The sequence below is a fragment of the Bos grunniens genome, chromosome 21 (genome assembly GCF_055505025.1).
Source record: "Bos grunniens cultivar Pamir isolate PY7600 chromosome 21, Bosgru_T2T1.0, whole genome shotgun sequence".
In the NCBI taxonomy this organism is placed as follows: domain Eukaryota; kingdom Metazoa; phylum Chordata; class Mammalia; order Artiodactyla; family Bovidae; genus Bos; species Bos grunniens.
This window is the reverse complement of record NC_141185.1, coordinates 30,387,409-30,403,838: the sequence shown is the minus strand read 5'-3', so window position 1 is coordinate 30,403,838 and position 16,430 is coordinate 30,387,409. Positions and strand designations below refer to the sequence as shown.

The 16,430-nt window shown below is 38.2% G+C and overlaps 1 protein-coding gene across 8 annotated transcripts in view; it reads right to left on the bottom strand.

Annotated features, from left to right (window-relative positions):
- Positions 1-16,430, bottom strand: part of PRKD1 (protein kinase D1) — a 347,749-nt gene that overhangs the window by 51,238 nt on the left and 280,081 nt on the right. For all 8 annotated transcript variants that reach the window (XR_015149797.1, XR_015149796.1, XM_086363785.1 and 5 more), the window contains 3 exons: positions 7,247-7,457; positions 5,690-5,767; positions 3,667-3,871 (listed from right to left, as the gene is read on the bottom strand). Coding sequence is in view for 6 of the 8 variants with exons in the window: in XM_086363785.1 (XP_086219911.1) it covers positions 3,667-3,871; positions 5,690-5,767; positions 7,247-7,457 (494 nt within the window). In the remaining 2 variants the exon portion in view is untranslated. The remainder of the gene's footprint in view (positions 1-3,666; positions 3,872-5,689; positions 5,768-7,246; positions 7,458-16,430) is intronic.

The following is a 16,430-nucleotide window of genomic DNA, read 5'->3' as shown; positions in this document are numbered from 1 at the left end:
AAGCACCTAGGTTTTCAGGTGAACTAAACACTTGGTGCTCAGTATTGGGGTAAACATTGGGTAGATTACTATCATAGTGTACAGAGGCCACAGTTCAGTCACACGTGAATGATCATTTGCTTAATAAATATTATAGCCACAATATTAATCATTTAGATGTAATATGTTAACATGAAATTCTGTCTAAATAATTTCACAAAAATTAGAATCTGCTGTTCAAACTGTCTTTTAAATAACTATTGCTCATGGAATTATGCCTCTCCTTCATGTCCTTCTTTTCTACCTCTATGTCTACACTGACCCACCACTTACATGCCACCAATATTTTGATACTAAAGAAATGTTCATCTTCAAAGGAAAGTGGGGGCATAGGCATTTTCCAGTATTTGAAAAATATCTCATGTTATTAAATGAAATAAAGTCCAATTATTTTATTGCTCTCCTCTCATGAACAATTTTAGTTATGAATTTTAGTTACGGAGTGCCAATGAACATGGCACTTATAAAATGGACATAAAAGTTTGAATATACTTTATAAATCAGAGGTTTGGGAGCTATTTTTGTAGAGTCAGGTAATACACATTTCAGGCTCTGCAGAATACTTAACTCTGCCATTGTAGCGCAAAAGCAGCCACAGCCATAGCTATGGACGGGCACGGCTATGTTCCAGTAAAACTTTATAACACAAAAGGCAACAGATTGATTTGGCTATAGTGTGCTGACCACTAATATAAAAAATGGGGATCATCTACAAATCAAAAGTACAGACAATCAAATCACAAATATGAAACTCCACACACTTCTGCAGCAAAATCAAGAACAGTAAGGTCCAGACATAATGTGATTCTTGTAATAAAGTGTTAGTGGCTCAGTCGTGTCCGACTCTTACTGACCCCATGGGCTGTGGCCCACCAGGTTCCAATGTCCATGGAATTCTCCAGGCAAGAATACTGGAGTGGGTTGCCATTTCCTCCTCCAGGGGATCTTCCCCACCCAGGGATCAAACCCATGTTATCTACATTGCAGGCCAACTATAAAATAGATGGTGTCTGCTAAGGTTGATCCCTGATCTATGTATTTGCCCATAACAAGCTTTGAATAAATATTAACTTAGTAGTAAATTTTATGTTTGAAAGTATGTGTAACCCTCACATGCAAAAGAAAATAGGTCAAAAAATGAGGCAATACCAGGAAAGGATGCAAGCTACACTTCTCCAAGGGAATCCCGACCACCTAGCTCCAAACTTAGGAGCTTCTTCTACAGTACACAGCTCATTTATAAACAAATTACAGGAAAAGTTTGGACATGGTTCAGCTTGATTCCAGACCACAGAGATAAAACAAACATGGCAAAAAAGCAAGTCATGTGAATTTTGTGGTTTCCCGGTATATATATGTTATGTTTACACTATACTGTGGTCTATTAAATGTATTATATAGCACTATGCCTACAAAAATCAATGTATATTCTTTAATTAAAGATTAGCTTATTGCTAAAAATGGCTAACCATCATCTCAGCCTTCGGGCAAGATGCAGTCTTTTTGCTGGTGGAAAGTCTTGCCTTATTGTTGATGGCTGCTGACTCATGAGGATGGTGTTTGTTGAAAGCTGGTGTGACTATGGCAATTTTAAAAACAGGACAACAGCAAAGCCTGCCACATCAATTGATGCTTCCTTTCACAAATGATTTCCCTGTAGCACACAATGCTGTTTTATAGCATTTTACCCACAGAACTTCTTTCAAAATTGGACTCAAACTCTATACTGCATTATAAATTAAATGTGTGTGCTAGTATTACTCTAAATCCTTTGTTGTCATTTCAACAATCTTCACAGCATCTTCATCAGGAGTAGATTCCATCTCAAGAAGCCACTTCCTCTGCTCAACTCTTACAGTTTATCATGACACTGCAGTCACAGTCTCAGGCTCCATTTCTAATTCCAGTTCTCACGTTATTTGCACCACATCAGCAGCTACTTCCTCCACTCAAAGTCATCCGTGAGGTTTGGAAACAACTTCTTCCAAAGTCCTGTTAATGCTGATATTCTGACCTCTTCTCATTAATCATGAACATTCTTAATGGTATCTGAAGAGTAAATCCTTTTCAGGTTTTCAGTTGACTTTGTCTAGATCTATCAGAAGAATCACTATCTATATGGCAATCTTACAAAATGTGTCTCTAAAAATAATAGAAGTTAAAATTAGCCCTTGATCCATGGGCTGTAGAACAGATTCTGTGTCAGAAGGCATGAAAACAACGAGAATCTTACCATCCATCTCCATCAGAGATCTTGGGTGACCAGGTGCATCGTAAATGAGCAGCAGCATTTTGAAAGGAATTTTTTTTTTTCCTCAGCAATAAATTTCAACAGTGGACTTAAAATATTCAGTAAACTATGCTATAAACAGATGCAATGTCATCCAGGCTTTGTTGTTCCACTTACAGAACATAAGCAGAGTGGATTTGGTATAATTACTAAGGGTTGTAAGATTCTTCAGAATGGTAAATGAGCACTGGCTTCAACTTAAAGTTACCAGCTTCAGAGTCAGCCTGTCCTTTGAAGCTTTCATCTTCTAGCTGTGAAAGTCTTAGATGACACTGGCTTCAAATACAAGGCTGCTTTGTCTATACTGAAAATGCTATGTGTAGCTATCTTCATTAACTTAGCTAGAGTTTTTGGTAACTTGCTGCAGTTTGTACATCAGCACTTGATGCTTCACTTCATACTTTGATGTTATGGCGATGGCTTATCCAATCTTTAATAGCTTCAAACTCTTCTTCTGCATCTTCCACATTGCTCAGTCTTCATAGAATTGAAGAGTTAGGACCTTGATCTGGATTAGGTTTCGCTGTAAGGGAATGTTGCTGTTGGTCTGAACTTCTATCAAGGTTAAACTATCTCCATCAGCAACGGTGCTGTTTTGCTGTCTTATCATTCACGTGTTTATTGGAGTAGCACTTTTAATTCTATCAAGAACTTTGACAACCTGGCTGATGGTTTTACCTCAAGAGGCTGAGCTTCTGACCCATCTTGGCTTACAACATGCCTTCCTCACTAAGCTTAATCATTTCCAGCTTTTGATTTAAAGTGAGAGACACATGAATGTTTCATTTGAACACTTAAAAGCAATTGAAGGGTTATTAACTAGCTTAATTTCAATACTGTTGTGTCTCAGGAAATAGGGAGGCCTGAGGAGATGGAGAGAGACAGGAAAATGGCTGGCTTGTAGAGATGTCATAACACATAATGTTTATTGATTAAGCTTACTGTTTTATATAGGCATGGTTTGTGGTGCCCCCAAACAATTACAACAGTAACCTCAAAGTTTACTAAACATAGATCACCCTAACAAACATAATAATAGTGAACACGTGTGAAATATTGAGAGAATTACCAAAATGTGACACAGAGATGCAAAGTGAGTAAAAGCTGTTGGGAAAGTGGTACTGATAGGTGTCCCTACCCAAGGTGGCTACAGAGGTTCAATTTGTTTAAAAAAAAAAAAGGAATACCTATGACATGCAATAAAGTAATAAAACCAGGTATGCCTGTAAACACAACTTTAAGTTTTCTCTGTAATTGATTAAAATATCAAAGAGCTTTAAAAAGTAAATACCGCTTGGGGCTCGCCTGTCTGACCAAGCCTGGGAGAGCACCCTCACCTGATGGTTCTGTTGGAGTCCTCGTGGTCCGGGTCTGGATCCTGCATCTCCCCACTGTCGTTCTGGCACTCGGCCATCACCATCTCAGCGTCCTGGACCATTGCCTCTTCCATGTCATCCATGAGCCCACTGTTTCTTTCACTGTCATTGTCATCGCTTCCTTCTTCCATGACTACGTCAGACTCTGCCCCAGGGCTAAGCAAATCTACAAAATTGTTTTGCACCCATGAAGATAAGCCTAGTATCCTAGAGCCAAGACTTAAGAGAAAGTTAGGCAATCCTAAAACAAATCAATTGGAAGCCCTAAAAATACAGTCATGTGAATAATTCTTCCTTTCTTTCACTTTCCTTTTAAACTTTAGCTCATAAGTATCTGAATTTATGAGAGGATAAATATATAATTTTACAAGTAGATGCTCATTTTTTAGGCCCCTAAGCCTAGAAGCATAAACACGTCATGGGGAGCCTTGGAAGGACGCCAAGGGTGATGCAGAAACAAAGTGCTAGGAAGCAACGTGATACCAGGAAGAGGAAACTAATCTTATTTCAGCAGCACAGCACCCTGGTGGGAAAGAGAAACATGTGGGAGGATGTGGGAAACTTTCACATGCACGAACACGGAATGTCACTGACTCCTGATACTCCACTCAGTAACTTTTAAAATCATGAATTTCAATAGATTAAGTTGGTCACATAAGCAGCACTGTTTAAATAACTATCAAACAAATATTTGATGTTTGAAATAATACTGAATCCTGCCATTATACAGTTGATGCTGCTGCTGTTGATGCTAATGCAGCATAATTACTTACTAATATAAAGTTCTTACTTTAAAATTAGAAAAAAGACTGATTAGAGCCTATTTAAGGCTGATGGTTTAAATAGCCTGCCAAGTTTGGAAAACGCACATTTTCCCAGATTTTTCAGACTGTATGGAAAAATGTGATTTCAAATTAATCAATATAACAAAAACTATACTGTTTCCCCTTAGTTCCAGTTATCTAGTACAGGTTGACATTTCCTGGGCCTGAATAAAATCAATACCACATGCCACTTAAACTGGGAAGACTGCCAAGTTTTTATCTTTGGCAGCACTGCAAAGCCAGAAACTACTATGGGAATGTTTTCCTAGAGAGCTTTCTCTTCTTCTAGAGAAGAAAGTGGAGAACACAGATAATCACTTGTTCTTCAGGATTTTAGTAACACAGAAATACTCAACCAGTTTCTCCCATCTTTTACCACCAGTTTTCTTCTCAGAGGAATCAACAATCTGACAACAGGCTGGAAGTCTAATGCAGTCTACTATCTATGGGTAAAGTCAATCTGGGACTCTGTGTCAAATGTTTTGTTCAGAATCCATAAGGAATTCTACCAGGGAAGAAAATGAGAGCTGTTCCTTTAGAACACAACATTTTTCTTAGGATTCCTTCAAATTTAATCTATGCAATTAAAGTCTTCCCAAAGGAATATTCCTCAATATAGAAAAGGATATGGAGCTTTTAACTGGCTGAATTAAATTTCCTTTTATTATTATTAAAGATGCATATTAACAAGTACACACACAATGAAAATAGTAACTGGATGGATGAAGAAAGTAGGTAACTGTTTCCGGTCAGTCAATTTCTGTGATTCTTCCCTTGACCAACAGGGAATAAAAGTTAACTTCTGTTTCAATGCTTGGAATAAAAAGGATGGAGGAAAAGACAGATAGGTATAACTTGCAGACATTACAACAATTTCTACATTTCTGAATGAACTAGGATAGATGTAGAAAATGAAGGAGTTGGGGAAGAAATCCTGGATATCCAGGTTTTCAGTATGAGGTGGTTCACCATGTAAAAATCCAGATAATCTCTGGTCTTTATCATAATACAATGACGGGTACTTTTCTACAGTAAAGTAGGAGAGAGGCTGTAATTTACTGAGTCACAAGTATCTGAATAGAAACAAAAGTAAAGAAAATCCCACTAAGTCCTATATGACACATGCCTTAAGAGGGAGAGAAGGCTGACCTTCTACCTACCTCCGTTAATGGTCACTTCGCCAAGGCAGTTGTTGGGCACTTTTGGTGCACAGCGTTTATGACAGTTGAATCTGCAATCTAATCACAATGATTTTATTTTTGGTGGCTTAAACAACAAATGCAGGAGACCTGGGTTGGATCCCTGGGTCTGGAATATCCCCTGGAGAAGGGAACTGCTACCCACTCCAGGATTCTTGCCTGGAGAATTCCATGGACAAAGGAGCCTAGTGGGCTACAGTCCATGGGGTTGCAGAAAGTCAGATACAACTGAGAGACTAACACTTTCACTTTCAAAACAACAGAAATTTATTCTCACACAGGTCTGGAAGATAGAAATCCAAAATCTTCCTCCAGAAGCTCCAGGGGAGAATCCTGATGACTGGATTCTGATGGTGGCTGGCATTCCTTGGCTTGTGGCCACATCACTCTAATGTTTGCTTCTGTGGTCATGTCACCTTGTCTTCCTCTGTGTCAAATATCCCTGTCTCTGTCTGGTAAAGATGCTGTGATTACATTGAACTCTCCTGGATAATCCAGGCTAAACTTCCCATCTCAAAAGCCTTAAGTTAATCACATCCACAGAGACCCCTTTTCTATATAAGGTACCATTTACAGGTTCTGGGGATTAGTACTAGGACACCTTTAAAGGCCATTATCAGCCACCACAAGTATGGACACAGGGGAAAGGTTAGATGATGATCAGAAAGGAGGCTAAGATCAGAGCCAGAGGAGCAAGGTGGAGAGCTATGTGTACATGGTGAGGGGAGGAGGGACTGTTCACAGGAATCAACCTGGGATCAGCATCAAAAGGAACAAGGGCGGTAAGGAAGCCTGCCTGAGATGAGGCTAACCATGCAAGTTCTGGCTGGTCCCTCCAGGCCAGAGTAGCAAACAGCAGACAAATGACAGAATCCTGCCATTAGGGGAGTGTGAGGCTGAGCCAGGGAAGGCCACTGAGGCAGTTGGGGAAGGAAGGGTAAGCCATTCATCTATACTGACCTGTGAGTGAATCAGAAAACACACCTCTTTCTCTAGATGCTTCACTATCAGTCTTGGAAAAGTATTATTAGCATACTAGTATTGTAAGAGCAAGCACACTTTCAGGGAAAGTACTGTAGTTAACACAAATCTAATGAGGCCCCTTAGGTCTACACAGAGCTTGCACCACCACAGATGTTGTAATAAGCATGTCCAGTAGGGTGCAAGAAGCAGGGCGAGTGAGGTTAAGGAGCTCCCCGGTCCAAATGGGAGGCTGAAGGAGGCTTAGGTAAGATCCAGCATGGGCTTCACTGCTCCCCGTGGGTAGGTTTTTATAGCCATCCATCCGTCATGTATTATCTCAGTGGGCTAGCTCCACCGAAACGGTCAGGAGGTGGACAGAGGAGCAGGAGGTGAAGGCCTTGAAGGCTGTTTTATTTGGTGTTGATGTTGTAATCACAATGATTTTAGAAGAAAATATTAAAACCAAGCATTCATCCAGAAAGAAAAGTGATGAGGAAAACAGTTATTTCAAATGGATGAGGATCAAGTGTTGGCTGGTGGCAAAGTCATCCTTACCTTTGCACTGCAGGCCCTGCCTGAAGAGCCCCTTGAGAAGCTTCTTGCAATACTGGCACACGGTGGGCCGGGTGTACGAGTGGATGACGAATGTGTGCGGCACTTTAACTTTGGACAGCAAGATCTTGTCGAGCTGGATGGGTCGCCCAATGTACGACTGGGAATTTGACCTCTTCTCTCGACCAATGAAGGACTCAGAAGGTGACTTTTGCTATATGTTTGAAAGACAACAGAGGACAATAAGTTGTAAAAGACTGATTTATATGTTTATGTATTTTTATTTTCACTTTAATTTTTCGACAAAAGGGTTCACATTATTACTGAGCCAAGGCTCTAGTGCAGTAAAACTGACACAGAGAGAAAAATCATTTTCCCAATAAAACACATCCAGCTTTTCAGGTGGTAGTGATGTTCCCAGAGTGATACGGTAAGATGCAAGTGACCTTGATGCAGCATAATATGTTTATGTATTTTTAAATTGCTTTTTGTTTTACTATTGTATTTAGTGGACTGATTGTTAAGAATGTCAGAGGAATAAACTAAAACTATGTTTCTGTTTATTAATGTAATTTATTTCCCCTTTATGTCTTACTTGAGTACTTTGCTTTTACATCTGAAACCAGAATTGGAGATCAGAATATTTGAAACTGATTTCTGGGACTTTAATTTTCAGCTTTTTAGTTTCAATGGAGAAATATAAAGTTGAAAGCAAACAAAAATACGGTTCTAAATCTCACTGCATATACTACTTTACTGATATTTACTAAAGATTCACAGGTACAAAATGTAAGAAATTCAGGAGGATAATAAATGAAAAGCAAATCCCCCCAGTCTGTCCCATACAGTACCTCATCTGAAAAGGGCCGATAGTTTCTTTGGATTTTCTCCAAGAAAAAAATATACATAATTTAACATTATTCCTCAACCATATAAAAGTAGAGTTAAACTTATACTATCATTTATAAAATGAGAAACAGTGACTACTAGATTATATAACAGTCACAAATATTAATGTTTTGGTTACAATTATACCTCTGTACACTCCTGTTTCTCATTTTGTAATTACATTATCAGCTCTATATAGATTTAAAAAAACAAACGAATTAAAATGAACTGTGTTTCCAGTGTTTTTGAACAATTTCATGGTATCTCTTGATATTATGGAAATATACTTGGGAATCATCAGAAATAATAATCACTGGAATAAAAGAACTGAATTACTTTTTAATAGTCATTATAATTATATAATTCATTTATTAAGCTCTTAACTTAGTATTAACTCTGAATAATCACTGTTTTAGGTACCTTATAAGACAGGCCTTGTTATCTATAGTTGAGGCATCTAATTTTGGGGTCAAATGCTAGTACATAGTACAGTCAAAACATGAATCTACGTTTGTCTGCTTCTAGAGCCCTTGTATTATCACCTTACTTAGTTAATGTCTAATTCGGGTAATTACTGAAAAGATGAGAAACAAATCATATATACATATAATTTCTATCCCTTTCAATGTCTATCTGCATCAAATGGGAAAATTTTGATTTACAGATTCACTAGCTGCAATAAAAAGAAATTTGAAATGAGGTTCTACTTAGGGATATTATGTCTACAGTTACATTTATACCTTCAATTCCATAAAAAACTATGAAGCAGAATTATTCTGGAAGGGCTCAACTCTTGCAGAGACATCATGGGAGCTTTTAAAACTGAGTCTAAGGTTTGCCAAATCAGAATCATAAATATATTGAATAAATACCTTCAGTGGAATTTAATTTTACTGGAAAATAATTAAGTTCATTGGGTTAGGTCCTGTTTTAACAATCCAATGGGCCAGTTTTAAGTGCACTAAAATGAAAAGTGGTATTTTTCCACAGTTGGAAAGTTTCACCACTCAAAATAAAAGCTGATCTGTTGTCACACTTTCTTAGCAGACTTACAATGTTCTCAAATTTAGAAAATTGTATGAAAAGTTGACCAAATGACTTCTCAGTTATTTTTCTTAACTTAAGAGACTTAATTCTAAGATGTGTAGACAAAGCCAGTTTGATGTTGGATTATTCAGTATACCATGGGGCAAATTCACTTAGATGAGCAAGAGGCAATCAGATAAAGTTCAATGTTCTCACCCAATATGTTAACATTCACATAAACACTACCACAAACTACAAGAACCAGAATTATTCCTGAGAAGTCATTTATTACCTTCAAGGCAGGATTACCTAAGACATTTTAAAACCTTACATGATTTTAGGGAAAAGAAACTGGCTGTTATTTTGTGGCCGAGTCTGTACTACACACTCAGGCAAAGATGAGATTCACACAGCCACATGTGTCCTTGGCACTGAATAACAATAAACTGCAGATTTATAGTGTCAAAATGAAAACTAATAGCATTTAAGATACAATAGCAATTTAAGATTTTAACAACATTATCAAAGCGTCCTCTTGTCATTTATGACATCTTAAAATCAACTGGAGAAGGCAATGGTACCCCACTCCAGTACTCTTGCCTGGAAAATCCCATGGATGGAGGAGCCTGGAAGGCTGCAGTCCATGGGGTCGCTGAGGATCAGACACGACTGAGCGACTTCACTTTCACTTTTCATTTCCATGCATTGGAGAAGGAAATGGCAACCCACTCCAGGGAGAATCCCAGGGACAGGGGAGCCTGGTGGGCTGCCGTCTATGGGGTCACACAGAGTCGGACACGACTGAAACGACTTAGCAGCAGCAGCAGCAAAATCAACTAGCAACACAACCAGACATTCTCATGATTCCCTTTTCTTACAGTTCCAAATAGAATCAGTCATTTTCAATGTGGCCTCTATTTCTAAATGAAAAAGTGAAGTTTTAAAATCATGAGACGGGGTGCATGCATGTGGTAACTGATGTAATGGAGACTGAACTATATTCTATGTTTCTGAGAGTTTACACGTATACATTTATACCTGCTTTTCCCTGTTATGCAGCAAAATTAAGAGCTAAGACAAAAAAAGACTGGGTTACTATCTTATGACTTTGTAAATGCTTATTGAAATATTTATCCATTCTTCAAAGTGTGAAAAAAAGCTTTACTGATATATAAGAGATTGTAAAACAAACATAAAAATAAGATCCTATAAGGCCATTGACCTGTAATATAAATTTATATTTATAATATTTATCTATATATCATTGGTTACATAAATGTTTAACAACCATCATTTCTGGAATCCTGCCAATCATCATTTCTAATAATATAAAAGCAAATAAAATGCTCCTAAGGGTTTTCAGAATCAGTGATACATTTTGATTAATAATTCACATTCAGTTACCATTTTAAGAAAGTTACTAGTTGTAATTTCCATTTTTATGTGAAATTTTATTTGAAGGTATAATGCCCAAAATCCACATTACCATATTTTTTTTGTTTGATGCATCAAGCTACGGAGTAGGCAAAAATTCAGAAGTTAGTAATTTTAAAAGAAATAGAGGATGGTTTTACAAATCGCATTGATCTAAATTAAACTAGCTTGGACTTTAAGATAATTTCAATAGGAAAGCAGACTTACAATTCAAAGGGTAATGCTGACTTAAATAACTAGTTTTTATGGAAGAATCTGCCTGCAATGCAGAAGCCCTGGGTTTGATCCCTGGGTTGGGAAGATCTCCTGGAAGAGGGCATGGCAACCCACTCCAGTATTCTTACCTGGAGAAGCCCATGGACAGAGGAGCCTGGCGGGCTACACTCCACGCGGTCGCAACGAGTGAGACACGACGGAGTGACTAAGCACAGTACATGGATGTTGTGCATTATTATACAAAGTAAAGAGATATGGTATCATTATATTTCTTCATTAACTTACTTCATTTTAATATTTTTTATGTACTTGTATATTTGTATAAAGTGAAGTGAAAGTGTTAGTTGCTCAACACTGTCTGACTCTTTGTAACCCCATGGACTGTAGCCCGCCAGGCTCCTCCATCCATGGAATTCTCCAGGCAAGAATATGGGAGTGGGTAGACATTCCCTTCTTCTGGGGATCTTCCCGACCCAGGGATCGAACCTGGAACTCCTGCATTATGGGCAGATTCTTTACTGTCTGAGCCACCAAGGAAGTATATTTGTATACTTAATCATTATGAGTACATTACTTTACACTTGTAAGTAAGATCTTTAATTATGGTAGAGAAAATTCTCGCTTACCTATCAACACTAGTGAAGTTTTGATTAGGCTTACTAGTTTAACTAAATGGTGTTTAAATTAATCTCCACTGTTACTTGCTGTTCCAGTATTTGGGGAACCTGGACAATCTGCAGAATGAGTGTTGTGGTTTTTTTTCTCCCTGGGAATAGAGAGGATAGTTGAAATGTTTTGGAAAGGAAGAAGTAAAGAGCAACATTTTGTTTCATTCTGCTTCATTATTATGTGTAGAGCAATGACTGGCTCAAAATTCTGAACAGATATAGCATTCTCTTCTCTATAATTACGGTAAGCACATACAAGAGGATGCACTTCTAAAATTTTACATGTTTACATTAGCCATTGGTCTTATGTATTGTTCTTTTCCTGAGTGGAGGAGTTTGGATCAAATTGTAGGTGTGAAACTTTTTTGAGAGCTGACATCACTGTATGACATGGTATTTGTATGGACTGACACCAATGATCTGATCTGGCAAATTGCAGATGATGAAAAGTATAAAGGTCTCTCTTATTCTCATTGTAAGAAGGATCACGGTCATGAATGGGAGAGAATATGAGAACAGAAAAATGATGAAAGCTGAATTTTAAAGCCAAGACTAGATATTAAAGATTCAAGAGATTACAATGTTTTCAAGACTGTGGTTTCCTGACGTGTCTGTAACATCCACATGTTAACAGTGTTTCGTATGAAACGACTGCCAAAGTTAAAAGTGCACGCACTGAACACCTACTTATGGAGACAATGCATCTTGCTTTTCTAGACACAGAATCTGGTTTTTAACCTGGTATATTAAATAATGACTCAGCAAGTTTGGAACCCTCCCAGGAAATGACTGCTTAGATTACATTATGGAAACTCCAACTGCCAGCACATCTTTAAACATTCAACAGGACTCTGAAACAATTTCCCAACAAGGTATATTCCACTTCGCAGTTCAAAATGAATTCTCTTTATTAATAAATCTAAAAAACAGAGGGGGAAAACTGCCTTTACTTGTGGTTTCTTGTCATTTACATAAAAATTAAAAATAAGATTTCCTGAGAGATAAAAGTCACTTTATAAAAAACAGCATTCAAATGAAACTTTATCCAGTATTAAAATATAGACCCATACTGGCAACTGAATTTGGAGTGACATAAATTCCTACTGAGTTAAAGAGAAATGGAAAAGTTAATACTTTTGTGTACACTTTGAAGTGTCTTTCTGGATTTATCATTTTCAGGACTCCTTTTGGTCTTAATCATTAACACAATGGGGCTTCCCTGGTGGCTCAGACAGTAATAAATTCACCTGCAATGCAGGAGACCCAGGTTCAACTACAGGGTCAGGAAGATCCCTTGGAGAAGGGAATGACTACCCACTCTAGTATTCTTGCCTGGAAAATTTCATGGACAGAGGAGCCTGGTGGGCTACAGTCCATGGGGTCGCAAAGAGTCGGACACAACTGAGTGAGTAACACTTTCACATTTGCACTTTTCACTACACAGTAAGCTCCTAAGGGAAGGACAGTGTCTTAATCACATTTGTCTTCTGCTAGTAGAAAGAATAACCTGGTACAATGTAAGTAATAAGCAATGCTTGAACAATAATGAATGTTTTCAAGAAATAAATGTATGCAAATAATGGATGAGACATTTCAATAGAGATGTTCAAAATATAGACTGTTAATACAAGCATTTAAAAAAAAATTAGGATTACATGCACTGTAACACTGACATAGTACTACATGCACTGGTAACACCAACACACTTGCTCTACAGAATTTCAGTTTTGAGAAAGTACAGTTGACTAAGCAATGTTTTTCACTGGAACTGTTCTCTGTACTTGTCTGCCTGCTCCTCATCCCTACTTAGCATATACAACATGTATACAATATCTATCACAACCCTTCTGCTCTAAAAAGAGGACAGGTAAAAAGCTCAAATATGCACCTGTAGGCTGTTAATATTAATGGGTGCAGGAATGCAACAGAGAATGTTGGAGCTTATGGAAAACTGGAGAGGACAGGTTCAGTTTAAAAGGGATGGCTGTGGCTCAAATACTTCTAATGGCTGCCATGTGACTGAAAAAGCCTTATGTTTTCAGCTTTTTTAGTTTTACAAAAGCAGCAGAAAATCTAGGCACTTTATGAAATAACTCTATTTCTAAATATCAGCGACTCTGAAAACAATTCTGAAACATTCAGTCAACAGAATTGGGGAATAAATCTGGTCATGGGGAGGAGTTTGAGACCTCAGGATTAGATAAAGACATAAAATACTTTCTATAACTTTTGTATGTACCAGATTCTTTTCATGGCACTTTATTTCAACTCATTTCAATCTCATGATCACCAGGTTTTTTAAAGATAAGGAAACTGAACCATAGAAAGATTACATCATCTGCCCAAGATCATACAGCCTGTAAAATGCAGAACCATGAACTCAGGTAGTCTTGTTCCGGGCTTGCTTCCTCTTTTCTTAGTCTCTCCCAGCTCTCATATCCCCTGATTTTATACTAATATAAAAATAGAAAATATTTTCTTCCCTTCATTTAAGTCATGAAAGAAGAGTTCACAGAAATGAGAATAACAAAGCAATAGTATGTTCTACATGCCAAGTGCACCATGAAAATATTGTGAACCATTTAACCTTAAACCACAGAAGAGATTTTCAAGCAGTCTGCCTGTGCTCAGAGGATAGCATCAAACATGTGTTCCAGAACATTATGGCTAGCAGAATATATAGCGTCTATTGTTTAAGAATCCCTCAGTTGCCTGCCTACTTTCCTATCCAGCTGCTGTTACGCTTAAAAGATACAAGCACCACTGTGTGACACCAAGCCAAGCAAACATTAACCTTTTTTTACTGAAGTGTTAAGACCTAGCCTTTCTGATTATCAAAGAACTGGGCAGATTAGTGCCTTATAACAATTTGCCCCTACTGCTATCAAGATGGATCTACCTAATTTAACAAGTATTTCCTAGGACAAATTCTACCCAAAGGCTCAAGTCAGATGCTATAGGACATATAAAGATTAATCAGTAACAATCTCTGTGCCCAATAAGCTTACTACCCAACAGAATTCTGGACACAACATAACTGTTGTTATTGACTTGTGCCCTTTCCTTCTTTAGGTTCTGCCTTACTCTTCAGATTCCAGGTCATGTATCACCTTCTCCAAAAGGCCTCCAGACTACCTCATTTCCTGCCCACATTCCTTCCACACTCTTTTACTCTCTGGCACATCATACTTTCTCATCCAGGGCAATTACTGCAGCCTACAACTTGTCTTACTTACCTGTTTATTAGGTAAACAAAACCATCTCCCTTCAGTAGAATATAAGTTCCATGAGAATGGGAACTTGACAATTTTGTTCATCACTGTATCATCAACTTCTGGAAAACTGCCTCACACAGAATAAGTGCCCATATGCATCCAGGTGCAAAGAAAAAATAAACCATTTCCGTGGTGGAGATGAAGGGGTCATTCAGAAAAGGAGTTTCCTGAGGAAGAGGTACTGGGTATGGACCCTGGAGTGAATCTTGCCATGCAATGGCTATGTTAACTAGTATTAGCAGCCAAAATTCTGTTTAGGACAATTCAGTCCTCCCAGTGTTTGGACTGACTGGAGGTTTCTTTTATATACTCTGAAGCCTGTTTATCCCACTTGGAAATGATTATCTGACCTCACCCATCATCACTACTAGTGAAACAGGACAGTGAATGCTTAGTCTCAGGCTATTTTATGAAGGGAAAAGAAACGATTGACGTCTTTCCACAACACTTAGATGAGTATTTCATCTCAAAAATGGGGAATCTGGGATTTTCCAGAGCAGTTCCTGGGCAACAGGCAAGTCTCAACACCCCTGTAAAATGGAGTTCACATATGAACACTCTGGTGTGATGCCCTGTAATTCCCTGAGTGGAGGGTACGGTGTTTGGTGAATTTTAAATTGTTTGGTGCTATTCTGTTACAATTTTGACTCTATAGGCCTGGAACTACCTGCCAAGTGTGCAGATAAATGAGTTTGGCTACTCAGTTGGATACCCTAAATATACAGCATAAATAAAATCTAATCAACACCTTTTCAAAACATTGAAAAGGACTGCTACAGGGCAGAAAAAAAGTGTACCCCCTGCTCAGAGGTGATGGATGCTGTTTCACAGTAGAGAATCCACTTTTAATGTTTGAAGCAATTTGTGAAAGCTTTCACACTAATAAAATATATAATCTCTTAAAAATACAAGGTGATCTGGATTTGCTGAGTGCTAAAGCAGTCTTGGAAGTTACATTAACTTTTATATTGCCTCACTCTTTTTAAGTAAACAGAAATGAAGGATAAAGGAATCTAACTATTTTCTTAAGCAATCCACCCTTTCCAGGGAAAGCACTAGACCTGTTGGAGAGGTGTTACAAATTGCATGCACTGTTCTTCCAAAATGTCAGTTACTTACAGCCTGTAAATCTGTGGGTTCTTGGAGTAAAGGGGAAACATAAGACCACCTCTCCATAAGGATAAACTTGAGGGCAGTGTAACCTTAATGTCACATGCTATACATTCACAAAATAAAAATGGAGCATTTCCACGGCGGAAGAAAATAACTTTGCATGTCAACAAGTGGAGGGCTTTGACTGTCAGATTTCATCTACATATAGAATGTGAACTGGAAGGTAAGCAGATCATGTGGAAAATCCAAGAATAGCGATTTTAGGGATACATATTCTCATAGTGGGCTTCCGTGGTGGCTCAGAATGTCAAGAATCTGCCTGCAATGCAGGAGAAAGTGAAAGTGAAGTCGCTCAGTCGTGTTTAATTCTTTTCGACCCCATGGACTGTAGCCTACGAGGCTCCTCCATCCATGGAATTTTCCAGGCAAGAATACTGGAGTGGGTTGTCATTTTCTTCTCCAGGGGATCTTCCCCACCCAGGGATCGAACCCAGGTCTCCCGCATTGCATTGCATTGCAAGCAAATGCTTTTACCATCGGAGCCACCAGGGAAGTGCAGGAGACTCG